Source organism: Haemaphysalis longicornis, unplaced genomic scaffold, assembly GCF_048455015.1.
Source record: "Haemaphysalis longicornis isolate Haplotype H1 unplaced genomic scaffold, Haemaphysalis longicornis Haplotype H1 scaffold_3, whole genome shotgun sequence".
Lineage (NCBI taxonomy): Eukaryota > Metazoa > Arthropoda > Arachnida > Ixodida > Ixodidae > Haemaphysalis > Haemaphysalis longicornis.
The window spans coordinates 102,131,535-102,158,933 of record NW_027526335.1 but is presented as its reverse complement, the minus strand read 5'-3'; the positions used below and the strand labels follow the sequence as shown (position 1 = coordinate 102,158,933).

At 48.4% G+C, this 27,399-nt stretch overlaps 1 protein-coding gene across 7 annotated transcripts in view; it reads right to left on the bottom strand.

Annotated features, from left to right (window-relative positions):
* Positions 1 to 27,399, bottom strand: part of LOC144174969 (cell adhesion molecule Dscam1-like) — a 550,580-nt gene that overhangs the window by 177,042 nt on the left and 346,139 nt on the right. For all 7 annotated transcript variants that reach the window (XR_013323566.1, XM_077703961.1, XM_077703960.1 and 4 more), the window contains exon 5: positions 12,816 to 13,142. Coding sequence is in view for 6 of the 7 variants with exons in the window: in XM_077703961.1 (XP_077560087.1) it covers positions 12,816 to 13,142 (327 nt within the window). In the remaining variant the exon portion in view is untranslated. The remainder of the gene's footprint in view (positions 1 to 12,815; positions 13,143 to 27,399) is intronic.

Here is a 27,399-nt window from a genome sequence, read left to right as displayed (position 1 = left end):
AGTTCCAATCTACTAAATCTCGCGTGTGCAGTGGAACGCAGCCAACCTGAGCGAACCCCCACTGCATTTACGTGGGAGAAGCGAGAGACGGTTGGGGAAAATAATGACAGATGGGCGGAAAAGGGATGAGAGACGTTTGCGTCGCAGGGTGAAAGATGGCTATCGTCTTTCGACGACATTTGCAAAAGTGAGCAGCAAACTTTTTGTTGTGTTCGTTTTCTTGTGTTCTGTTTTCGCTATAGTCACATGTTTACGATTGCGCGCGTTTTTGTTATTGTTATTGCAGCGGCTGCCGATGAAAGCGCCGCCGCTTAGGACATCTTGCTGTGAAGTACTTTTAAACACGATTAGGCGCTGGATAAAGGGAGATCACTGAAAATCCACCTAGTGGCACGTTTCAAATGCAACCGTGGGTCACCCCTTCCCCCGGCTCTCCAGTGTCGCCACTGGTACCTGGTCATATCACTGCGGCGATTTCCTGATTGTACACGTTAGTGATGAATGCTAATGTGGGCAAGGACTGTGGTCACCAAGAGCATGCGTTTTCCTCGCCAGTCCATTTTACGCCCACTGCACGAAGACGTCATCTCGCATAGACTTCCAACCCCTCCTGTCCTGTTATGACCAATCTCGTTTTTTACCATCGAATTTTCTTTTTTCATCAGGCTGTAAAGATAGTGGCCTTCTAATATTCTACTCTCGTCTTTCGATAGTCACATTTTCTTTTGCTTTGCTGGCCCACCAGTTTTCAAATCTCCGTATTACATGTCTGGCCAAAGTCTGTCTCTCTTTGAATTATCACTTTCATGTATTTTACCGGATCTAGTCTCCTAATACTGAGTATTACCACTATTATCTGTCTTTCCATGGTTCGCTTCGTTGAACAAAGTTGGTCTAAGCTCATGGCAGCGCCCTCGACCAGGAACTTGCGGACAGATTGGGATGGTCGCCCAAATATTGGGTGCTCCAATCGACAACCCCAAGTGGAGTTCTTGAGGATTATAATTTGTGCGGTAATGCCGCTTTAATTACAGCTGCTGCCAACCCCCTTGCCACCGCATCTCGATGATGCCATGCTATAAGGCAGGCGTCGAGACACCTTACAGCGCGACTTCAGAAAGATGAGGGGTGCTGGCGTCAATAGCGATTAATTATATACGCTGCATTATTCCGACTAAAGCACACAATTCCATATTCTGCGACGAAAATCGCTCGAAATAATGCACCTAGCCCTTGAGAACGCCCTGACTCTGTTCCCATTCTGCTTGGTCTGCGCAGCAAGACATCACAGATTTATTTTCACGGTAATATTCCACAAGAGCCAGGTGGAGCAGGGAGGCGAGTCGATTGACATGACAAATGCGATGGTTTTCTAAGTGTATCGGCGCATTCAAACAATTCGAGCCCTGTGCTCTCCGTTTTCTTCATTTTAGTAGCCTTCTAACAAAAGAAGGCAAGCCCGAAATCACACGAAACAAAGGAACGACGAGCTGAATACCTGCACCGAAGGCCGGAGGACCCCCTGAATGCCGCGTTCGGAACCAAACAACGGCCCCGAAGCAGCGCAGAGAGGAGGCAGTAGGTACCTTTCACGCAACAGCTGCTATTTTTCCCATTGGCGAAACAAAGCAAGGGTTCGGGGCGGCGATATGCCGATATTGCCCGGTGCGCCTGCTGCAGGCCGGGCGGAACCAACGAGATTTGCGCAGAGAAAGAAAGAGAGCAACGCGCGCACGTGGGAGAACGCGCTGCGCGGGCGGCGGCAAACAATGGGCCACCCCGAGACAAAGGCGGCCAGCCTCGAGGTGTATTCTCCGGCACATTCGGCCGCCGGGAATCGCGCCGCGCGCGAGCTTCGTGGGCGCTGCACTTCATCGCACCCCTGAAAAGGGGAAACGGCGAAGCGCTGGCAACAAGAGAGAGAGGGGGAGGGAAGAGGAGAGATGCAGAATGCAGTGAGAGAGCGCCAGAGATGTGGAGAGATGCTTACAGAGAGAGAGGAATATACAGGGTGTCCCAGCTATCATGCACCAAGATTTAAAAAAAGAGAAATTGCGTAACTCGAAGAAAACCTAGTGCATAATGTTTGCAGTACTGTGAAGAAGCGGAGAGTAATTTTTTCGTTAATGAGCCTTAATTAATTAATTGTAATTAATTTTCTAACTCGCGAAATACTGTCCTAATCACTAAAGTGTCAATGAGGCACTTGTAGGTAACCACGAGGGGCATCTAGCTGCGGTATTTTCAGCGACGAACTAATTGCGTACTCATTTATTCTGACTGAAAAAGGAAACCCGCGAAATATGAAAAATACCACGTGACGACGCCTACGCGCGCATTGTAAAGCAGCGTCCCCAAACAAAGCAGATTGAAAGCAACTGCTTCGCGTGTTACCCGCCCGAAGAGACAGCGCATCACCTTGATAATAGCATGCATGGAAGGAGCAGCAGCAGCAAGATTCGCGGAACGTGTGTGCAGATAAGGAACAAACTCGGTCGCGATTTCTTCTTTTTTTTCTTTTGTCTATTTCATGCTGGCTAACTCAGAGGCTAGCTGTTTGAGGGCGTTGCTTTACGGTGCGCGCGGAGGCGCAGTCACGTGGTATTTTTCATATTTCGCGGGTTTCCTTTATCAGTCAGAATAAATGTGTACGCGATTAGTTCATCGCTGAAAATACCGCAGTTAGATGCCCCTCGTGGTTACCTACAAGTGCCTTATTGACACTTTAGTGATTAGGACAGTATTTCTCGAGTTATATAATTAATTACAATTAGTTAATTAAGTCACATTAAAGAAAAAAATACTGTACGCTTCTTCACAGTACTGCAAACATTATGCACCTAGTTTCCTGCGAGTTACGGCTTTACTCTTTTTTTAAATCGTGGTGCATGATAGCTGGGACACCCTGTATATATAAAGAGAGAGAGAGAGAGAGAGATACACAGAGGAAGAGCGATGCAGAGGGGGTAGACAGACATGAATAGAAAGAGAGGGAGGGGGAGAAACGGAGTGAGGGCGGCTGCTATATAAAATGTGTCCTCACGTGAAAACTGACCGTCGCGTTGGCCACCCCGATAACTTGCATCTGCGAAAGAATTCCCGCGAATGGCATTGGTCTGTACAAGAGGAAGAAGCATGGCTGTATATAGATGGTGTTCACATAAATGTTTAGCGGGCGATTTCTTCTCTTGGCAACACTGAAAGCCGACATGACCACATCCACCGTGTCTGCGCATGCGTCCGCATCTCGCAGAAAAAAAAGCAGGCCTTGGCGTCAGTCGTTGGCGCCGTTGCCGCGTGATTCTCGGCCGTGATGTCAGTCAACAGATATAAATAATCGCAGTGGCATTGTGTCTCTACTTGGCCTAGACAACTCCGCATCACGGCTGGAGAATGCAACCGCGGTGGCGAAAAGGAGCGGCACGACGCACGAAATGCCTACACTGCAGCGCCCGCACCTTGCACACGGCAGAGTCGTTCAGTACAAAGGCCAAATAATACTTCCGAAGAAATTGTGAGGTTCACGCGAATGCCGATGAAATACTGCGGCAGATCAACCGCGTAGCGGCGTAGCAGTGAGTGCATTCTGAGGTGGAATACTAGCGGCATCTATCGGCGAGTGGCCGAACGGCCGAAGTGGAAGAGTTCGTAGAAAGCTGAGCAATCTGTGGCCGATACCGAAACACGGCAGCTGGCAATCAGCTGCCGGCAGCTGGTGATCACTTCCTTCGTGTCTTGTGACAGTTAGGCTGCTTTAGGAGAGAGTTAGAGAGAGAAAAACATCTTTATTTGTCCTTCTATAAAGGCTTCTTCGTTGCTGGGGGAAGGAGCTGCTGTTACCAGTCGCTCCCAAGAACTGCCTCAATGTGTTGGAGGAGGGCCTCCCAGTGCTCCTCTTCTGTCAGTCGTAATGAGGAGGTGGTCAATTGTCGGACTGAGGGTGGGTACCGGCCGGCGCTTTTCGTGCGCTTGCGGAGAGCGAGTTTGAGTTGTTTTGGGGGATCCTCTGGGGGTTCAAGCCACTCCGCCCAAGTGCCAGGAGTACGGGAAAGGGAGTCTGTGTATATGTTTCTTGTCTGTATAATCCGTAAGCAGTCCCACATGTAGTGCTGGTTGTTAGGGTACCCGTGACCGCAGCGTGGGCAGCTAGGGTGGCCAGGTTTATTTTCTATGTAGTGCATGATGCTGCGTGAAACAGCAGTTAACGTCGAGGTAATGGTTTGTTGCTAGCTAGAACGCCTCATGCGTGCGCCGCCATGCCCGTGCCCGCGCGTGCCTGTTGCTAGGCGACACACATGGTTGCTGGCACGCTCTCCTTGCCAATGAATACAACCTGTACAAGGGGCTGCGTGTTATTAGGGAAGTTCAGTACAGCGTTTGATGCCTTTACGTACGCTAAACGCTATATTTTTGTGTCACGCCCCGTGAACACCGCGAGGGGAGTTTTAGTCGAGCGTCTCATCAGTTTTGCGTAGCGACACGCTAATGCTTACAGCGCCATGTGTGGAATGTTTTGCGAAATGACCCGCCGGCTGATCTGCCGGCGGAGTGCCGGAGTGCCTGGAAATTTTACGACTATCCAAACAAATGAAAATGCTTTCTCGTTAGTGTTGAATCCAACCCGTCCATGACATGATATGAATATTGTCTTACCTCAGTACGTTCCATAAAGAAAGTGTTGAAGCTCCGTGGCATTTCCTACGTGTAATCGCACAGAACGCCTTGAACCAAATGTCCCGGGTTGGACGCATACATTTTATCCAACTTCAAAACAATCCAGAGATGCGTTTAGAACGAACACAGCGTCACGACATAAATTGCAAGTCTGAATCGCGATTGACAGGTGACCGGTTGCCTCAATTTGCTCGTCGTAAATTCGGCACTCACCTCTCGCGCGGCACTCACCTCTCGCGAGGTACGCCAGAGTCACTTAACTCTGGCGCACAAGCGGAGAAGGCTCTTAGCCACGCACACTGTACATACCCGATACGAAATTGAGTAGTACGTCGCTCGAGAAAGATAATCCGAGAATAGCCAGCACTGTCCTACCCGTAGAAGCACAACGTCGCAGTTCATCGCAAAGCGAACGTGTCCTCAACACACACACATAGCTTCGGTCGCTGACCTGGCTACAAAGCTTCGTTCGGTCAGCCAGCGATGTCACGACGCTACAGAGCTGCGCGAGAGCGACGTGCTAACCACGCGACATATTTAAAAACACAGGAGCAATGTACTTGGCCAATCAGAAGCAAAAAAGAAAAAAAGTTCCTGCGTTTTTGCAGCCGGGGCCCATAGGGACGATTTCACCGTGCAAGCCGGGTGAACTGTCAACAGAAGAGCGGAACCGTGGATGGTTGTCTCGCTACTTGCACTAACCAACCGGGCCGCCCAGGTCGCGGAGAAGATCGCATCCTCCGCCACCCTTCTCCCCTAGACCCAGTTTACAAATAAAGTGTTTCTCCTCCTCCTCCTCGCTACTTGCCGCCATGTTGGAAACGCAAGGGGCCTAGCGTACGCACGCTATTTTGCTGAAATAGCGTCCGCTCGTCTTCCCTCCGCTAAACGCAGAGCCGGCTTAGCGTACGGAGCATGCGCAGTGCGAACGACGCAAAGAAATTGCGTTCGCTCACTTTTTGCGTACGGCTGCGTGCGTTATTCTAAAACTCTCTATTATAAATGAAATTGGTTTTAAAAAAGGGTGCTTTCCGCACCAGTGCCCATGTGAGTCTGTTACGGAACGCTATAAGGAGAGAGAAAAAGTGAGGGGGGGAGTGGTGAATAGGTAAGCTTTCTGCGACTAAAACGTACTGTGCCACCGGGGCTCCCATAACATTACGGATGACGACAAATCCGGGCACATAGGGAAAGGGAGGATGGTGAGGGCGGTCGCGGAGTGTTTCAGCTCGTTGAAACGCTATCGCATTTGATTTAATCAAGCGGCCAATTGCAAGCGTGCGTTGAACCCGCCGCAAACGAACATCAAAAGGCTCTCAGCCGTAACTCACGTGCGCCTTCAGCGATTGGCAAAATGCTTACCCGCCCGGCGTAGCGTGAAACAGGTCAAACGCAGCTTCTCCTCCCACTCGAGGTCGATGCCAGTTATAGCTGGCGCCGAGGTCGTTTACTTTCTAAAACGCCGTAGCTGCAGTCGAGGGCTCGCTTTCGAACGCGCGAAATACGACGAGTTTCGCAAAAACACTTTTCAGGCAGGTATATATAGCGTACGTATAGGTGCAATCGTTACAGCGCCGGCCGGAATGCCCACCGGCCTCTGCGCCCGTTTCAAATTCAAATCGCTCGCAGGCGGGCCCCGTTGCTTACGAAACGAGGACCCTGGAAACTGCTTGCGTGGCAGCGGCGTCCAACGCATTACCGTTAACGATGTTTCGCTCCGCGCCAGATTGGGTTGCGTTGAAATAGATTACCGACGTTTGTTCGCTTAGGCACGCTCGACGATGGAGGGCGCTGGAGGCGGTTCATTCTTCAGAAGATGCGCAACTCCGCTCGATTGAATCGCGCCTTCTATTCAGCATCCGCCCGGACCTCGGCGCATTGCGAAACAGGTGTTCGAAACACACGTACGAGGGCGCAGAGAGGAAACCGTTAACATTGTCAGTGTTGCAACAAAAGCACATTCACTGCCGCCGCGCACGCAGATGCGCGATTGGGTGCTAGCAGAAATGGTTTGTATTGGGATCAATGAAGTCTGAATATTTACTCCTACATAAAATACCCCTGAAAGAGCCAGCGAGCCGAAAAAGTGCGCTATCTTCACTCGGTTTGGTCCGTTCCCGCGTTACAGTACCATGCGTTGATGGCCCTGGGCAATCGACGCACCCCATGAAGCAACGCGTTAGCAATGGGAGGATAGCTTGCAAGGCATTTAATAGACTAACGATGTTAAAAAGTCGTGAAAGTGTTGCGACTACCAAAAGCTATACGGTGTATAACCCGTTCCTTCTTACTAATCCCAGTTTTGTAAGTGAGAAAAATAAAGTCCTCGATACGAAATAAAGAAGCCCTCGAGGGATATGATCTAAGGTAGTCTGCTTCAAGATTTGTAGGTTAAGCCCCGTATACGTGGACTTTACGAGGAAGAATTGAGTCGAGAAAAAGCTTTTTTTTCGACTGGACCCATCCGTGTATAAGTGGGCGAGGTGAGTTGAAAAGCCTTTGGGATCGAGTGCATTCGACCCGCAGGCAGGGAGTAGGTTGACTCAATCTTCAGGGTGAGTCGGCGCACCGTGAGGAGCTGAATAGGCTATTTTCCTAGAACCCTCGGGTCCCCTCACCTCGATTCTTCGGATTGAGTTCAAATTGTTACAAGAAGGGTGGAGAAGACGTGGCGCGTAACTCCACACTTGGTCCGAGATGAAGAAGTACTGCGTCGCACGTAGCCGGCGTCGGAGCTGTCATGGTCATGGCCACCATCATGTAAATACAACGCTTCACTATCAAGCATCGTTCGCCTCGTTTCTCCTTCCTCCACGTAACAATATAAACGCGGGAGGGGTCGAGGTAAGCTGAACCCGCCAGTCGACTCGACCCTCGGTCCTCTTCGATTCCATGTATCCAGGGCTTTATTCCTCACTACCTGGCGGGAAAAGCTGCCCTCGACAGCACTAAAGTACACAGGGCATCTTCTTCAAGGGTCTAGGATAGTGTAAACATATTCAGCGTACGCGGGGTAAAGTGGGGCGAAGCACCACAAAGTTGTGTTGTGGGCAATTTTATTTCCTTTAGGCCATAAAGAGGCAGTCGTAACGTCTTACTGAAGGCCGTTCTCCCGCCTTATTTATGTTGGAATGGCATGGGCAATAAATAAAAGTAATTATTCAAAACAATAAAAATTTTCGAAGCGGCAAGAGTGGATGCCCATTCCAGCTTGAGGGTTCCTGTTATTCATGGCAACAAACGTTGTAATTGGGCCAACGTCAACCCTCCGCTTCAATGGCTCCCATCGACCGCGCCCTATAACACTCTATTGTGAGCCCGCGCAGCAACGCCAGGTCTCCAATACTTTATTAACGCCCCATGTGCAGCCTAAACGAACCTAATAATTTCCCATCGTCCCTCGCCGGTTCAGCTATTCCGCTGGCAGCCATATCTCGACAACGCAATCTGGCGTGAGATCTTTACTGCGCTAGGCCACCCACTGAAGCGACGCCGGCGAAACAAAAGCTCTGCGCAGTATCGCGGTCCCGAGAACGCCTTTGAATAATTTCTCACTTGCTTCTCTCCTCCCCGTCCTTCAACTCCCCCGAGTGGACTAACAAAAAGATCAAAATGAGAAAGGGGGAGGGCGTGAAGCAAGCTTGAGCGAGCCAGCATGGCATCCAGACGACGTCCGGGCTGCAGTTCTTGTCGACACCGAAAATATACGTCGCTTTAATTATGCGCGCGGCTATCAGAGTCGTATATAACCGCGCGCTCCGGCGCGCCCCACCGATGTTTAATGTTCGCCGCGGCTCGAATGGTCTCGTAGCAGCGCACACCCGCCCCCAGTGTTCCCGCGCTTGCTCTCGCGTCGTTACCGTCCAAAGAGCTCGGTTCATTCCCCAGGAGACCACTTCGAGCGAGTCAGTTCAACTCGGGCTACGACGAGAGCATAGGGCACACGCGCGTAGCTCGGTTATACCAGGGCCCCCTTATGCAACGGTCCTGGGCGCCTAACAGCTGTGGCTGGCGCACTTGCCCATTAAAAGAGGAGGGCCCGAGAGAGGGGGAAAGAGAGACGGCGCTAGGTTCGCACCTTGGGCTTAATTTGCGATAATAAATACGCCGTGGAATGAGACGGCGTGGCGGCAATGCGTCAAGGGTCGCAAAATGGGGCGGGCGCGGCCAACGAGCTGGAAGTTAGCTCTGACGCAATTAAGTTATTGTCGCCCTTTAAAGTGGTGGTCATTTTGCGATGTACAAAAACTGTAAGGCATGAGATGTTGTTGCAAGCTCATTTGAGTAGGCCTAACGAAGAACCCGAAAGAATAAATGTTTAGCTTACATGACACCAACCAACGACCGACGTGCGCTCGCTATTGGCCATGGTACTATTTGCCACACCCCCCCCCCCTCCTCCGCCTAGAAAAATTGATAAAAAGGAACAGAGAATATTTTTTTTTATTCTCATAGCAACATTGAAGTTTAAAAAAAAAAACTCGAACCAACCAATTCTGCGCCTGTTGAGACCTGACCAGCTTCAAGAGAACGAGTGGCGTACATCAGGGTTAAAAAATATCGGCCTTGTGTTTCAGTTATCCATACACTGTTGGCTTTTTCGAGCGCGGTAATAGTACCGCAAGGCGATCAAATCTTATCCAATTTGGTTAACACCGCAAGTGATCATACAATTTGCAACTCTCGAACCAATCTAATCCCGCCAGACAAAGCGGACGTGCTGATTCAGAAGCATGACTTCCAATGAAAGCTTAAAGTGACAGTGGTTTCGCCCTTTTTGATTGATTGATTGTAGGGTTTAACGCGCCGACGCAACGCAGGCGATGAGGCGCGCCGTAGTGGAGGGCTCCGGATTAATTTTGACCACCTGGGGATCTTGAACATGCGCCGAAATCTCGTACACACGGGCGTTTTTGCTTTTCGCCTCTATCAGAAAAGCGGTCGCCGCGGCCGGGAATCAAACCCGCGACCTCGTGCTCAGCAGCGCAACGCCTTATCCACTGAGCCACCGCGGCGGGTTTTTGCCCTTTTTCAAATTTGTTGACTGTAGCGACTGAACACTCTTAGCAGCCTTGGTAGTCTTTAAAACCCATCTCGCTCTATACATGCTCTATACAAACATGTTCTACATGTTTGTGTCTGCGCGGGCTGTTTTAATAGTTTTTCAGCTTCCATCATTTACTCTCTTTGGTCCTTTTTCTATGCCACTCCGGTGACACGTGGCCCACGAGAGTAAATGGGTCGCTTTTCAAAACTCGCACAATAGCTGAAACATAAACACGAGAATAATGAGACCACATCTTCGTTTTTATTTTTGTTCACTACGCTTTCTTCCGACACGGACCGTTCTTTCCGCCTACGAGGCGCCATATTGATTAAACCACCTATATTGCCAGCAAAGGTACAGTTGTGTCGGCGGAGGTCGTTTATTTTGCTGACTCGTAGACGTGGCCAGTCGTGTCGGCTATACTTTGTTGAGCTCTCCAAAGCACGTGCCGGAATTTTTTTTTTTTACCAGTCCCCATACTGCATACGTATCGACTTGACCGATCAATGGTTTTTAATCTTGAGGCGCAGCCATTAATAACGGCCAAGCCTTGACGCCTTTCTCGCAAAGGATAGAAAAATGGCGTCGGGCAGTTACCCGGCAGAGCAATGCTTTGTACGAGACCTGTAGATTGATGACGGTTTACGAAATACATGAACAGGTGGTGTAGCCTACAAAAAGTTAGCTAGGCCGAAAAAAAATGCAAATGCGAAAAGAAAAACTAGAAAATGTTGGATGCGTAATGGATGCTCATACAAATATTCCTGAAATTACTTGTTCGCTTAAAAGGCGTTGTCCGCTTAACAAAAAACACGAGGGATTGTTAGCGAAAACTCTCGATCTAGTTAAAAACCGTCCCAGCAAACGTAGTTTGTGTTTTCATAAAATACGAACACGTTGGTGCTTGAGCTTTGATCGTGAGGCATTTTGCATTTTTGTTAATCCCATTTTGTTACGTTATATGCGCAAGTGTTTCCTCTCGGTGTTGCTGTTATAAGGACTGATTACAGCATTGGTGAGGTCTCCACCACAACCCAAATGAAATTTTATGTGGATTCATCAAGTAATACTACATGACATTGTGGAAGGTGGATGATCACTGCGACTGCATTCTTTTCACCCCAGTGGACATTTGTTTTCGCATCAGCTCTTCTGCCCTTGTAGGCCTAGGGAGACGATGTAAAAAGGGGACACTTAATTGAGAATGTAAATACAATTGGCACAATATGATGAAAACGTTGAAGTAAGGTGGCTAGAAGCTAGCATTCGCATGTTCAGTGCTTTATGATATCGTGAAACTTCGTTATGACACATCTTCGTTATGACACAAATAAGCAGTTAAGTCGGATCTGCCACTCGCAGCCGACTCAAGCCGATGCACACAAAGAAAGTCTTTTCACCATTCGTCCGACTTATTCGCAGCTGCCGCACGTTTCCTTCAAGCTAAGGAAAATGGAGCACACGGAAGACGTAATCATCACGTCCAAAGCTTACGCCGCCAGCTACTCCCCCTTCAATGGCTCGTATGCAACCGCAGAGAGGTGCCATCAAAGCAAAAAACGGCGAAAGGCGCCCCGACGTTCCGAAGCAGCCGAACGCCTCGAGCAATCTCATGAGGCGCGTCTAATCGTCCCAATAAATCTCTAGGTAATCCCTTCATTTTCGGCCGTTAGAATAAAGACGTCGTTCGGGGAGCGCAGATGAAGACTAGGAAGGAGAGTGGAGAGAAAGTCGAATTGGCAAGAAGGGAGAGTGACGAGAAAGAGAGGGAGACGTAGAAACGCTCCGTGCCGGCCATGGAGGCAGCGGACGCAATCGATTCGTTATTTGTCAGCCGTTAATGAGAAGAGATCGGCCCATTACCAAGCCCGCGCGATTAAATCGCCAAAACTGCCACGTTGGCCAGCGCGTATACGCGGCGTGAGAACAGAGAAGAGCCGCTGAGGCTGGAGGAAGAACGCGGAAACGACGCTTGGGCAGCTGGATAAGGTGCTTCGTGGCTCTACCTCCCCTCACCCATCCTTTCCCTCGGCTGCCCCCAACCCTCGGCGGCGAATTTTCTGACCGCGACAAGCTGCAGGAGGAGCTTTTATTTTATTTTTTCTCTCGCCAGTTCTGGCAGCTGGAGAGTAAATATTCTCCGAGGCTGCATATTCACTGGTTTGAACAGTGGATAACTGAGGGCTTACAGTGATTCACGAGTGGAACTTAGTGGAAAGTCAGTTGAGGTTAGCGATATGGCAATCCAGGATATGCCCGTGGATACGCTCACAATCGGGGCGTAGATTAAGCTAAGCCTAGCATTTTAAGGCTGTATTTTGTTCGTTACTCTGAAAGAGTTTTCGTAACGTACAACTATGTCGGAACTCTTTCAAATTGAGTTCGTTCGAAGTTTTTTCTCGGAGTTACTGGAAGCGTTTACTGTCAATTTATGTACGAGCTTGAGTGCTGGACAAAGTGAGCGTAATGGTGCCACGTGGTAGAGGTGGTCAGACGTATTCCTTGCGATGTAACAGCTCGCATATGCGTTATGTTGTTGCAGGCAGGTGGTACCCCACCTAACCCCCCCCCCTCCCTTCTCCGCAACAGGGAGAAGCATGACAGGGGAAAATGACGCATGATTGGTTGGAACTCGCGGAACGGTAATGAGACTACTTGGTTATTAGTCAAGAAATCAACAGTACCACTTAGAACTTACCACAAACTTTAGCACCTCTGTTGTTGCTAAACTTTATTTCTGAGTGCCGTCGGAAAGGGCAAGTCAGTTTTATTCATCAATCCTAACGCGCTTCTACAGGGGCGACTATGAAGAAGCTCCGTGTGTAGTGTGCGAAACTCTAAAATGATATTTTCTTCGCGATGTGGAGGACATTGTCAACACTAATTAGATGAGGAGCTCCTCTGTTCCTTGTTCTTTTCATCCCGCAATGAGAACGTATCGACGCCACATTTGAATAAAAAAATCGCCAACGTCAACATAAAAACGTGACGGTATTCAAAGGTATACTCAAGCTTTTTTTATGCTCATAAAGTGGCCCACCGTAAATATATCTCTACGCCGACACATTACTCATGCGGAGGTTGCAACGCTCACCGTAGACGACAAGTTCCGTCTCAGCCCGGTCTTGGCGTGCGGTGTTGTTGACGACGCAGTAGTATTTTCCGGCGTCCTCGGCGATCACTGAGTGGATGACGAGACTCCCCGAGGACATTGTGATCCTGGAGCCGTCCAGTATCACGGGCCGGGGCCTCCCTCCGCCACCGCCACCCGACGAAGTGTCGTCGTCTCGTCGACGCAGCCACTGGTACGAAGGCAGCGGGTATCCCTGAGCCACGCACGGCAGCACCGCCTCGGTATGCTCGAGTGCCGTCACTTGGCTGAGGCGGTGGGTAATCCGGGGTGGTACCATATTGTGCGGCTCTGCGGGAATAAAGACAGAAAGAGCGAAACATTGTAAGTGGCCCCGATCATCCTCATTGATTGATTGATTGTAGAGTTTAACGCGCCGACGCAACGCAGGCGATGAGGCACGCCGTAGTGGAGGGCTCCGGATTAATTTTGACCACCTGGGGATCTTTAACGTGCGCCGAAATCTCGTACACACGGGCGTTTTTGCTTTTCGCTTCCATCAGAAAAGCGGCCGCCGCGGCCGGGAATCGAACCCGCGACCCGATCATCCTCATTATCATCATCAACACCACCACCAAGAAAAACAACACACCACTACCACCACCACAAACATCATCATCATCAACAACAACAACAACAGCATCACCGTCAACAACAACAACCACAACAACAGCCCACTCGGGTCCACTGGACCAAGGTCCCATTTGCCTACAACCGCCCCTGTTTTCCGGTTCTCGAGTGTACTCTTTGCCCCCGAATTTCCTTATTTCATCCCTCAATCAGAAAGCTAAAAAATTCTGGTTGAATGAAAGCTGTCTATTGGGGCGAAAGCTCCACTACGCCGTATCTCGCAAGCTGGTCATTCATAGCGTCGCAACGACCTTGAGCAGCCGCAGTGTCAGTGTGACAGGTGTGACGTCGCTCCACGTTATTCGCTGTTGATAGGCTTTCGCAGCCGCGCTCGTTCCTAGTCTCGCCTTGCGGTACAACGTGATTCGGCGAGGGTGTAACGGCTGCTTCGCCGGTGCTTGGTCGCTCAGTCTCGCCATAGCTGGCGCGCCAGGTGGGCCGCTTGCGCATCCTTTACATCGCAAGCGACAGGCTGAATCCAATCATCCACTATCCTAACTTTCATGCAGCACTTAATGTATATTTACAAAACCAAACCAAACACAACTTCTGCGCTTGATAACTATGTTTACAAGTGTTGAACGCGATCCATTTCCTCGTTCGTGCTAGAGAAGAAGCACCATACAGTTCACACTGTCGCATGCCAAAGGCATTCGTCTGCATTTCGTCTTTATGTAACAGATGCGTCTTCTGCGGTCAACTTTGGTTTCATCACTTTCCTCACATAATATCAGCTTCAGCTATTCTTTGTGCAGAAAGTTCAAATATAGTGGCAGCCTGCTTCAATATGCCGATAAAGACAATGAATAACTTCATCTGTTGATCTATGTTGACCAATGCGGAGTTCTTGCTCTCCTTCATCGTAAAGGGCGCAGCCTGTGTGAAGCTTGCAAGGACTTAGCCTCTCAGGGATATCATCATTTGGCTGAAAAAGCTTCCTTCGCGTTGCATTATTTTCGGCGCTGTGTGGGAACAGTGTGATACAAGATATGGCATGCACTATCCCGCTTATTGACGTTATCTGACTCCACACAGAATGTGGTTCTAATGACCCCGAATCGTTTGCCTTTGAAGCCAGTGTTTTTGTCCTGTGGCTCAATGGGTAGCGCGTTTAGATGGGAATCGCTCAGCCTTGGTTCAAATCTCGGCAGTAGATGTTCTTGCTCGTGTGTTTTTAAAGCCAAGCTTCAGTGCCCTCACTGATGCCGCTGTACGCCAATACACCCTGCAGGGAATCCAACTTTTTTCTGACGAAGACGATGGGTGATCGTGGGTGAAGGGAAAGAAAAAAATCCTCCCGCGGCCGGAATCGAACCTGGATCCCTGGCGTTATGAAGCCGGCGTCCAACCGATTACTCTATTTCGATATTGTCGCAGCGGTTTGGAGAATTCTGACGACCACCAAAGAATCCGTCACGAGAAGAACGGCGTTGCTCTGCGTGCCGTGTGGCTGTTAGCCACGAGACGTTAGGCCTAACGTCCCATTTTGATGTTGAAGATGGTAGGCCTAACGTCGCATCTTGGGATTTAGCATTTCAAACAGGCCCCGACTAAAAAAATTGCCCACTGTACGCCAAGCAGCAGGTAGCGATTCGCGTCGTACGCTCCTAACCCAAACGTTAGGCCTACAGAGTGCAGAGCCGAGAGTTGCTGTGGGTATTCTAGAAAAGTGGTGCGTACCGCCAGAGCAGACATACTCGCAGCGTGGTATTGTTTAACCGAAGAATGCACCACGAAAAAGCTTCGCGTTCAACCATCGTCGTCGTTAGACGGAGGGGTGCATGATTTCTTAGGCATATGTTGAGCTTGTGTGTCGAAAGCTCTAGAACGACAACCTGATGAGTCATTTTTGCCGTAGAAATAAACGCATTTTCTGTAAATAGCAGCTATGCGACACTTCTGGCCTGACTGAGCTCGAAACGACGCATTTGAGGCTACAAAAATTCGCGAGAATTTGAAGTGTATGCAGTAAATGCAGCAAGGTCAAAAAGCCAGTTGGAGCTAGCGTTTCAGGGCTATTTAACTCTTTTTCTTGAGCGCTTTTTCCTATAGTTGGCTTTGTACCATTAAGCAACAGCCATAATAATCACGATAAACATCTATTTAACTCTTGGAACATTGCCTCTATGCTTGTCAGAGTTTGGCGAAACCATAACGGCGCTTCTAAGAGACAACAATCTACGTCAGGGTAAAGGCGGTGAGGAAGATCCACACTCCCTTGGGATGCGGACATCTTACGCCTTGTTATGCCCCAAATGACCAATAAAATCATTTCTGGAAAGCTGGTCACCGTCGAATAAAACAGCAGGTAATCTCAACGTCTGTTTCCTCCGCCAATGTTCTTGGAGCTTGATGGCGCGCAGATTCACCATACCCGTCTTTGTAACAAAACAAATATTATCCTTTTCAGCAGGAAGCTAACCAATGACCGCATTTATCTATCTCTGAAGTGATATTAATTCACACAACCCAGCTCCCCTTCAAGCTTACATGCTAAATGGTGATGTCAGTATCTGTCACTGATATTTTGTTTTACTGATTTCGAAGGTCACAGAGCGGTCACTGTCACGAGGTGGGTACAAATGTCTCCAAGAATTTCGCACAGAAAAAAAGTGAGATGACACCAGACAGCCTTGGGAGATTAAAAGTAAGTTTTGACGTCCTGGCGACGCGTAACTGTTCAGTTTATTGCAGCTGCATCTTACAAACATTTGTTTGTAAGATGGAGCTGCAAACATTTGTTTGTCAAGCGAGTTCTTAAACAGCAGCGACCTTATACGTAGATTTTGTGATAGTGTTCCGGGAAACACCTTGTAGGTCTAATAAATATTAGGGTGAAACATAAAAAATTTTTGTAATGGCATGTAGATAGTCACAGCGGGCACGAAACAAGCAGTGAGGTCGACCAATGCTCCGTGAAACATAAAAGAAAGACACCACAAAAGTCCCAACAGCCAAACCCTTCAACAAACGCGAACGCCTTTTTAGGCTAAGATCAGATGAGTTTGAAATAATTATTTGCATAGCAATATTGTTTTGTACAAGAAGTACTGGATGTAGTAGCCGATGTTCTTTTATTTTCAATCTTTTTCTGTATTTAGTTATTTAAAATATCTTTTTCTTCAGCGTTAGCCATCTACTTGGAAGTGGTACAGTGAAGCTTTAAAAGGTTCACAGTAGCGACAACTTTCAGGTAGTGCATAACGAACTGAGTGCGGACGCAACCAAGCTCGTCAACATCAAGTTATAAATGAATACATGATAGCACAAATGAAAGCAAATACAAGAAAACAACAGGAGACGTGCTGGCCCGACAATTCTATGACCACCGGTTCCCCAAGCCCTGCTTTGTAAAGGGGTCAACAAAGCCTACTTGGGATTTGCTGTTTACAACGCTCGAGTTCCAAACCGAGGGCGTAATAACAGTTTTGTAGGCCACCAGAGAAGATGGAAAGCGCCTGTACTGCGTACAAGCAATCGCACCGAAAACAGCAATAAAGTTGGAACTGAGAATAGCAACGCTAAGGGTAAATGAGTCAAGAAAACGTGTGTTTGGGAAGCGTTTTTTTTTTTTCGTGCTCTTTTTGCCCCTGGAACTTTTCCGAATGTCTTAACCAGTTTTATAAACCTATATCTGTTAAGAAATGAACTTTTGAAACGTGCAAGTTAACAGTGTATGAAAGGGACATTTGTGGTATTAGCGCTTCCTTGTCCCATGCGTATTTTTATATTATCACCAGCTACATAATTATTCCAACATTTTTATTGATTTTTGTACTTGTTTACTATGTACACTCCGCTCATTTCCGTAATGTCCTTGTCTGCGGGCCTCTTTAAATAAATACATAAACAAACAGAGCTGGCATACGACAAATTTTGAGGCATCGTGGTTTCGTATGTGAGAGCCATTGCATAAAATTGCTCAGTTTTACATTTTTGTATGTGTTTTTTTATAATGTTATAGACACCTGCCAGCCCTCTCGTTGAGGAATTAAACCCGGTTCTGCTGCTGGACCCGAAGGGGAGCAAAATTGTTAAGCTTAATCATAAATAAAACCGAAAAGCGACTCTCGCTTCGTTGTCCACCTCAATACGAACTCATTATTAAATGGGATGCTTTGAAAACTGCAACTAAACCAGTAGACACAAGTTCCACTTTCTTGTGCGGAAGCACGGGCATATAATTCTCATTTCTAAACATAAATTCCCATGTATGACACTTCTTTATACATATACATGCACATTTATCCAGAATTTTTAATATGAATTGTTTTTTTTTATTCCAGTGTTTAGAATGTAAGTCGACGCTCGCAGATGGAACTAAAAATAAATGTTTTTGGAAGCGAGTTCTAAGGTAGTTTTGGTACGACGGCGCGCTTGCGAAGACGGAGAACTGCCGGGATTCATGTTTCTTCAATGACAGCGAAGTTATGCACAAAAAATGCTTTACAGGAGAAACTCAGAAAGCTTTCCTCAAACATTTCCAGTTTAGCAATTCTGTTCTAAATATCTAAATCACAGAATTCTGCGAGTCATCCGCAAGTATCGTCGAGGCAACTACATTTTAGTTTAACAGCAGAGCTGTTTCAGCTCTTGCTCGAGCATTCAATAAACCGAAAAAATACCAAAAAAATACTGAGCGCACGTGAGCGTGCGTCTCGCTAGGAGCGACCGTCGTCGTCCGAGCTTGCGCTTGGGCTTCCGCCATGTGAGGGGCTTACAAAAAAATGCCGCGTATCTGCTCCTTTCGTTGCAAATGTCGACAAAAGACGATAGTCTTTGTCGACATTTGCCTAGTAAATGCCTCCCTTTGCTTTCCTGCTCACCTCTCATGCTGTGCCTCTTCCGTCGTGCTGCTCCCAAGGTAAACACGCTAAATGTTTGCTCAAGTCAATTTAAATTTGCCGCGTTCCACTGCTATAGGCCGGGTTCCTCGGTGCCAGCGCTGCAGTGCGGCTGAGACGAGCGTGAATCGAGGCGGCCTACTTCAACGTTTATAGAACCACGTTGCCCTACTCCACGAGAGTTCCAAGCAGAACGTGAAACCTATATAGTGGAACTCTTCGTAACTGTTGCCGCTGTATTTTTTAAAATGCTGCCAAACGCTGTAGTGGCTCGAGCGACAGCAGGCGACGGAGTGAATTTTTTTCTGCAGTGGATGTAGTATTGCATTTCGCAAAAATCAATCATGTATGATTTTTTTATAAAAGAACACTGTAAATATCACTTATGTACAAATTTTCTGTTTTATATTTGCGTAATGTCTTGTTCTCATTGAACAATGTTGACAAGTATGAACATAAAACCGGACTTAGATGTTTAGATTTGGTTGTGAGTATATAAGACTATTGCGCACATTTTGTTTCACTTTGGCTGGGTGGCTGAATTGAGTCACAGACAGACAGACAGACATGCCAAAATTTCCGGGTTTAAGTAGCCCAAGAAAGGCTATCGTTTTCAAAAGAAAACCCAAAATACTGAGCACCCGGAACCGTTCAACTACACCTTTAATAACACTCTGTAGGGTTCGCCAGTTCACGCCGAGCTCACGAAGCCGGTTGTCGCCGCTTCTACTGCGTGCTAACGTGGTACACTTTGTGAGACTTGGGAAAGCCTGATGTCGAAACAATCCGGGCCTGCGTGAGTCACGGAGACCTTTCACAAGCAAGTTCTGAAATCCATGTGAGGTGCAACAGCCGGGTCTTCGACGAAGGGAGAAGGGTCGCCAGCTCTGCTGTTTCTCCAGCCTTGCACCGCCAGTACAAGCTGCGCAAGTTTTTTTTTTATTATTATTGTTCGAAGTTAGGCTAACAGGAATTATTAAGTACTATCACAACTTCGTGCAGCTCTCATGTGATATTTACTTATGCCGAATTGTAAGCCTAACAATTCGGCTATTTCTTGGAGTTAAAACACACATGGCAATAAGCTATAACTACAAGGCATTATTAGTTAATTAGGTTAGAGTTCAGATACTATAGGAGTTCTGCGTTTTTCAAGAGTGTTGCAGTCACTCACTCTAAACTGGCGCAAAATGACGCTCATGACTAACTTGAGGAGTGCGGAGCTATGCTTTGCTTAAATTTTTCTTCTGTTCACGCTGACTAAGGTCACGAAGGATTCCTGTAAAGGGGGCACTAACAGCTTCGCTCTGAAAGAAAAAAAAACACTCAGCACAGTGCCAATAACCTGAGAGGTACCCGAGCGTCCTGCATCAAAGATGACCTCTTTTCTTGAGACACGAGGCACTTTAGAGTGGTAGCACCAATACTCCGCAGCAAGCGCTAGCTAGCTGAGTTCGCGTGTCAAATAGCACTTCCTATCACGTGCCCCTCTTTCCGACCCTACAACACGCTAGCATGTCCGTTCGCCTTCAAGACAGCGAAGCCCATGAACTATACAAACATCGCAAGGAGCAGCACAAAATTTCATTCTTATTTAGCGTCTAAATGTTAAAGTATGCTATTAAAGGTCGTCTCGCTAGTGGAGAAACAGGGAGAAAAAAAAAGGTACTGAGGAAGTAGGCCTCATCCCCTCGAGGGTGTTTAACCTCCCTTGGGAGACGATCGCGTCGCCAACCACGCGGGCGCCGCGCTACTCAGTCGAGCGGTCGCTCTCTGCCCGCAACACCTGTCCGCGCTGGCGCTCTCTCGAGCCTTTTTTTGCGCGTCGGCGCTCCGCAGCGCGCGACATAACTTATGTATGATGCGCGCCCGCTCGCAATGGAGAGATTCGCCCTGCAGTTGCTGCCAAGACGGGCTCATGCCAGCACTTTGTCGCGGTGACAAATGTTCCCCGGCGCACTACGACTATGGCCGAGGACGACCCGCAGATGCGAGGAAGAAAGCTTGTCATTATGCACGTATCAGACTTTAACCGAAAAAAACCAAGACTGGAATCACAACTAAAATCTGTATTACGTGGCTGCGAAGGGAGAGTGCGCGATGATGGAAGGAAGGCAAGGTACAGCAAACAGAGGAGCCGCTACGAACGTCAACGAAGCCAGCAAGATGTGCCCCGTTCCGTCACTAATGTAAGAGGAATTGGCCAAGCGAGTCGGGATATATGAACCCTAGTAATTTAAGCCTAAACTATGCGATGGGGCAAAGGCCTGCGTAAAGGTTGAGGATTAAATAAATTAGCCTTGCTTCTTGTAGAGCAGAAAACCCGAGTACAGCGTGAATTAGAGGGAGGGGGGGGGGGGGGTACTGAGAGGGTCGGTCAGTCTACGCGCGTATGCACGGCGGCGCCCTGAAAAGCTGTACAGCGGGAAGTTAATTAGGCTCCGGCGCTGTCCGGTGCGCTGCCTTTGCTGGCGCCTTGATTCCTCCTTAACGAGCGCTCCCCGGGGGGGCGCGTTGTGGTGTCGGTGTGCGGGAAACTGCCCCGTATTCCGCGTGCCCCGTCTTTTGTGCGGGACCGGTCGTCCGTCGTGCGCTCTGAAGCGGAGTAGAGAGAGACCGCCACCGCAGTCTCTCCCACTTCCTCCGCCTCCTACTCCTCGAGAGGGCTCTCCAGGGCGGCGCTTTCCGCCATCTTCCTTTTCTCCGCTTTCCTCGCAGCTCTCTTGCTGAGCGACGTCCGCTTGACCGCTTTTTGGGGAGTCACATCTCCCGTCCTCCCTCGAATAGACGCGCTAAAGCAGACGCCGGAAGCGGTAACAAACAAACGCCTGTCCGCGCACTGCACTCAGCCTCCCAATAGCGAGCTGTGCGGCCGGCCAGAGGGATTCGCTCCCTCTCGGATTGTTTGTGTGTTTTGTTTTCTTTTTTGTACGTTTCGCTGGGAAGCCTAATGCGTCGGCTCGCTTCGCTATTACGCGCGCCGGTGGGTTTGAACTCCTCCGCAAGCGTGGCGAGCGTCCCGGTTTGCTTCCTTGTTTGTTCCCCTTCCGTGAAGTCGGCTCGGTTTCTGCAGGCCCCCTCTTGTAGACACGAACTGGGCGGGAACTTTCAAAAGAAGCGACGGAGCAGGCGTGGGGGAGGAGGCGGAGGAGATACCTCGGCGTAGATTTGCCCCGAAAACAGAGGAAGTGGGCGGTGATCTCCCGCTCTGAACTCCCAGAGTGCTTGTTCCAAAATAAAATAAAATAATAAAAACAGGAAACAAGAGCCAAAAAATTCCACAGAGCATTATATTGATGCTTCATCTCTGGGCCATTTTGGTTGAACGCTGTTTCCGAATCGTAACAATGAAAAAACCTTTCCAAAGAAGGGAGAAAAAAAATGATTATTTACATTCCGTTGAGCAACCGCTACGTTAGACAAACTACAGATAGCCCGACGTGGCCGAGATAAATGAGCTGAGTCGTCGTGTTTTGGGGAGCCGCAATAATTATGTTCCTTAGAAGTTACTTTGTTACAAATTCCGCGGGAATTCTAATAAAAAGCGTCGATTTTTTTAATAAAATGATCAGGTATTCCTTGCCTTTTGGTTCCACTGGCACACTGACCAGAGAAGCCCCTGCCCGCTGACCGTAGCAGCGGAACGGCTCCTAAAATGGCCGACGGCTGGAAGCGAGTAATTACAAAGTAATTGAATTGAAAAGCAAATAAGTACAAAAAATTTTGGATTATATGGGAGTCGAACCCAGGGCCTCCTGAATGCGAGTCGAGCACGTATCCCCGGTGCCATCACTTTTTCTATTATTATCCCCGGTGCCATCACGGCTTTTTTTTCTCCTCTTTATTACATGTAATGGCAACAACACTCATTACAAAATCAACCTTTGAAGTTGAGAAGAACAAAAACGTTTACCAATCTTTTAGTTGGGATTTAGATGTTTATGTACTTTCAACACGGTCAACTCATTTAACAAACTCAAAAACTCTTCGTCCCAATCATCGTTGTTCGGCACTTCACGAAAACTACAGACATGTTCAACAAAATAACTATTTACAGAACGCGCGTCAGCGTCATTGTGACGAACGTCCATACTGCTACGCCATATTGAGTGTAAACCGTAAAGAAAAAGCAGGTCATATGGAATACCGTCGGATATCACAGAAAGATAGCGGATTACTTCAGATGTCAATGGCAAGTCCGTTTGATAGTCCTTTGAAGAACATTCCAAAAAAAGACAGCGTTCCAGCAATCTAGAAAAACGTGCTCCACAATTTCTAGCTCCTTGAACAAAAAAAAAAAAAAAACAGACTTGCCCCCCTGGCAAAAAAAAAAAAAAAATTGCTCTTCCCATGTCATTACTGGCAGGGTGCCCGCGTGGAGCTTAAAGGGACACTGACACAAAAATTGGGATCTTCTTTTTTTGTTGTTGTGGTTGCGATAAGTAGCTACTGACCTACTTATCACCTGTAGAAACCTCATCTGCTTCAGCGAGCGATGGTTGTTTAATTAGAGGCATTTTTAATGCGGCAGTCGCAGTTTCGATTTCAGTGGGTGCCGCGAAATGAAGGATTTTGTGTGAACAAAGCTGACCACGTGACCGTCGGAGGGATATCACAGAGCTGCCGTAGCACTGTCGAATCCGCATCGCCGGCAGTTTCTGCGAATGCCCCCACGTACTGATCTCGTCAGCCGCTTAATTAAAAAGCGACCATGGACGTGACGCAGGCGCTGCGAGTGCAGATGTTACCGCGGCTAAATAACGACGCGCGACGCTCGAGACAGTGAGTGGAAAGACGCGCGCTGGGAGCAGCCTGCCGGTCTGCCTACAGGTCCGCCTAAGATGTGTTGGGCTTAGCACTGCGGCGGATATTCGATTGCCGCTCTCGTAAGTGGTGCAGATGACAATTTTTAATTCAACCCGCCATCGCATCAATAACTTCTTTCTCATATAAGCTGCCATGGTTGGGACTTGGGTACAATTTCGTGCAGCGGTAACAAGCTGTCACTCGAGCTACCTACGCCGGCCTGCGCCACCTCACGGCCGTGGCCGCCGCCTGCACAGCGACCGCGCGGCTGGCTCAGCGGGCTTTTCGTGTCTCGGGCGCGTTTTCGCGTCCAATGTAAATAAAAAGTAATAAAAACAGAGTGCCTGGAATCGCTGTAGAACTTTGGTCGTGGCCAGCTGCCCGATGAGCCGACGAAATCGCGGAGCCTCCGCCGCCAACGATAGGGTCGTTCGTTCTCGAGAGCAGAAGCTCCGCCCTCCGATTGGAGCGGCGAACCGGGCAAGCCGGCGAAAAACGCCGGCAGCGCGGAAGCGGCGAACACAAATTCGTGACGTGTTTGGGTGTTGTTTATTTACAAAATATCCACGCGATGTCGATTGCGCGTGGTCCTCTGCTTGCTGCTCGGTTACGTTTCGCACACTTTAAAATTGATTTTAAATATGTTCTAGGCTGTATTCGCCGCTGATATTTTGCAGATGATGTTTGTGTGTTCGCACCAATCTATCTCCGGAGTTATCTCGGCTTCAAAATTTTGTGTCAGTACCCCTTCAAAGAAAAACGTTTTTACTGCTCCTTGTACTGACATTTTCTTTACACGTTTTAGAACATCGCGTCCGGCACTGTCACGGTATCTTAAACAGTGCATAGGTTCCGGCAAACTATATTCTATTAAATCTGTAGTTAAGCGCATTCGTGCAACAATGGATAGGTATTCCATTGAAAAACGTGTTCTTAGAAGATGTAAAGACGAGTGTACCTCTCGCAGAAAACCGCTGCCAGTGGGCCTTAAATAACCAACGGACGAAACAATGAAATTCGGCAGTACTGTCGCTAAAGTCAACTGCAAGCAGGTACGCACAAAAGGGTCGATCTGGTCCCTCAAAAAGAAAAACCTTGAGATAAACTGCTTCACAAAAAATTACGCCCACCTCCCCTCGCGGGAACCCTGGTGTGATGCGATGCTAAAGGGGGTTCCGCTGGGTGTTTCCGTTGGGTCGATTAGTCGAATTGCGTGAAACGCGTAGTGAACGTGAATTGCGTTTCAATCACATCGTTGGGTTCCACGCGAGGGGATGCGGGCGTAATTTTGAGCATAATTAGAGACGTTGTTGTTGTCGTTTAGACGGAGGCTTTATTAAAGGAACCGTCGCATCAAGCAATCGTCGGTACTGCGAGAGAGCAAGCGCAAGCGCGGGCGACCGTCGACTGAGAGACCGGCCGGAGCGTGGCACGCACCCGAAGGAGAGGAGACCGCGGAGAGAGAGAGTACTGCACATGCGCACAGCGCGCAGCGCCGCCCACTGGCGGAGTGAGAGTGCGCTGCGCCACGCGCCCGCATATGTTGGGCGAGAGTGTTCGCTATCGGAGAGAGGAGAGGTAGTGAGCGGAGGAGAGACGCAGCTGTGCGGACGCGGACGACGGACGCACGCAGGACACGGCCGCCGGCAAGAGATGCTCCTCTCAGCGTCGCATCTAAAAGATGCGGTAATGCCAGACCCCCATCTTTTAGTCTCCGAAACAAAGTGCTGCGGCTTGTTCGCTCGAAAGGCGTTTGCCAAACAAAAAAGGCAAACAACCGGTGAAACTTCTGCACACGCATCCTGGAACACGCCAGTACCTGCATGACGTACCACACTTTGGCCACAAGGAGCACGTTGCCTACAGTTGCTCGCGCAAAGACTGACAATTTTTTACCGCCCCATATTTCTGTCTGCGCTCGCATTTCTTGAACTCATTCGCTCCAGTACGCCGTGTTTTCGCGATACCTATCCAACGGAATCCCGAAATACTTTGACGGACTTGTCAACCACTGCAGTCTTTCAAAAACGTCAGGCGCCTCTTCCCACTCCCCGTGCCATTTATTGACGTTTAATTTACTACCAGTGACATCACAGTACCATTGCGTGAGGGCAAGTGCGTTAGTAACGCTTATTTTGTCCGCACAGGAAAAAGTCATATCGTCTACGTGGGCCAAAACCTTCAGTTCACACGACTGGAGGCCAAACCCACGCAGGCGGCTAATAGCAGTTATCTTTACACACAAGGGTTGTAGGTGCAGGGCGAAAAGTAATGGGCTCAGTGGACACCCCTGCCGCACTGACGTTTTAATGCATATATTATCGGTTAGTTTTTTTATTAACAATGATTCTAGTATTGCAGTTGCTGAGGGCTATTAGACGCGACTGCATCTCATTTACTCGCCTTGTCCCTCCACACGGCGTTGTCCACACCTCCCCCTACACTATAAAAAAATAGTAGTTAGCGGCACCCGGTTTCGATCCCACGACCCTGTGGGCGGAACGCGAGGTACATGGTGCTCTTCCCACTGCGCCACAAAACCGAGACAGAATCAAATGGTACGAACGCGCCTTATATCCTTGACTCATTCAAACTACGTCAAGAAGCTACTGATACAACGCATAATGGGGCAATGATTAACACTTGCAATAAAAGAAAAGAAGCTCCCACTTACAGCAACAATGATGGAGTAAAGGTCGTTGCGACAGCGAAGCCCCAAGCATACCACTTGGAGAGATGGACCAAGATTGGCCAATAAAACATAATAATAATCATAAAACATAATAATCATACGCGTTCCCGACACGTTTCACGCGATTTCATAATCAATCCAACGGAAACACCAAGTAAACCCCACGATGCTTCGCATCTACACAGGGTTCCCTTCGCGGGGAGGTGGGCGCAATTTTTTTAACTCCTTCTTTAATTACAGAGCCTAATTTGACATACTCGAGTATTTTGAACAGTATTTCATGGCCCACGCGGTCAAAAGCCTTTTCCAAGTCTATTTGTATCATGGCTACCTTTCTAAAGTTAGCATGAATGTTCTTAAAAATAGTTCTGCCTTTGATACCACATTTTTGGTGTGGCCCGATTAATGATTTGATGACACTTTGCATTCTTTTCGCAAGTACTTTCATTAGAATCTACTAGTCTGTGTTGGTGAGCGTGATAGGCCCATAACCAGTAACTGATCGGGGTCCTCCCCGATCAGTAACCAGCTGATCGGGGTTCTCCACCTTCGGAATTAGCACCGTATGGGCACTTGCACACGACGCCGCCAAACTCCCACGCTCGTAATATTCTGAAAAAAAAAAAAAAAAAACACCGTGTAGTAGTGCCGCCATTTCGGGTTTGAACTTCTTGTAAAACGCTGTGCCAATACCCTCAGGCCCGGGTGATTTTCCACAATTCAAATCATTTATGGCTTTTTCGATTTCGTACAACATGATATCTTTGTCCAAAATTTCCGTCTGCCTATACTTTCCAACTGCGGCAAGCAATGTAAGAACTCTGTTTCGAAGCCCCTATCTTTCGGAGTTCGCATTGCAAAAAGATTGCGATAGTACTCTGTGAAAGCACTAGCTACGACTTCATGGCTTGAGCTGACTAAAGGCGGACCTTGTCAACGAGTTGTGGCCTTTGACTTGGGGGGGGGGGGGGGGGGGATATGTTTCACGTTCCTCAACACGTCGTTAGACTTAACTATGAGCCAACCAAGCACACGTAAGGCTGAATGTAGGCATAACAACATATTCATACACGTGGACTGGCTAGGGGCGATGACAGTTGCCGTGAGAAGCTTACGGTCGTTGCACTCCTCGGTGTTAAATTTTACCATGAATGTTTCCGTATTTACAACTCACAAGAGGAGCCTAGGTGTCCTGGGATTTTCAAATTCTGAAACTTACTATTTGTGCACCTATACACTTTTTTTTTTCTTTCGGTCACTCCGTTTACCAACATCTACTGCATGAACGCTTGCTGAAAACCGCGCTTAATTTCCACATCCACGTGTGTTGGCGCTTTTTTAGGATTCCTCGACAGGCTGTCCATTCAACGGTAAGCCAAAAGTGGTAGACAGAAACACAGAAAGAAGTAACCATTATTGCAATGGATGACACTGCGCAGCAATGCGATAAGGAGGCCGCGTAGCCATGCAAAGGTGGGCGTCTTGCCACTGGCTCCGTAATGCCGATGGTGACGATGACTATGAGGACGATATAGACAACGTTTCACGCCGAGATGCAGCTACTAGGTGATAAGAT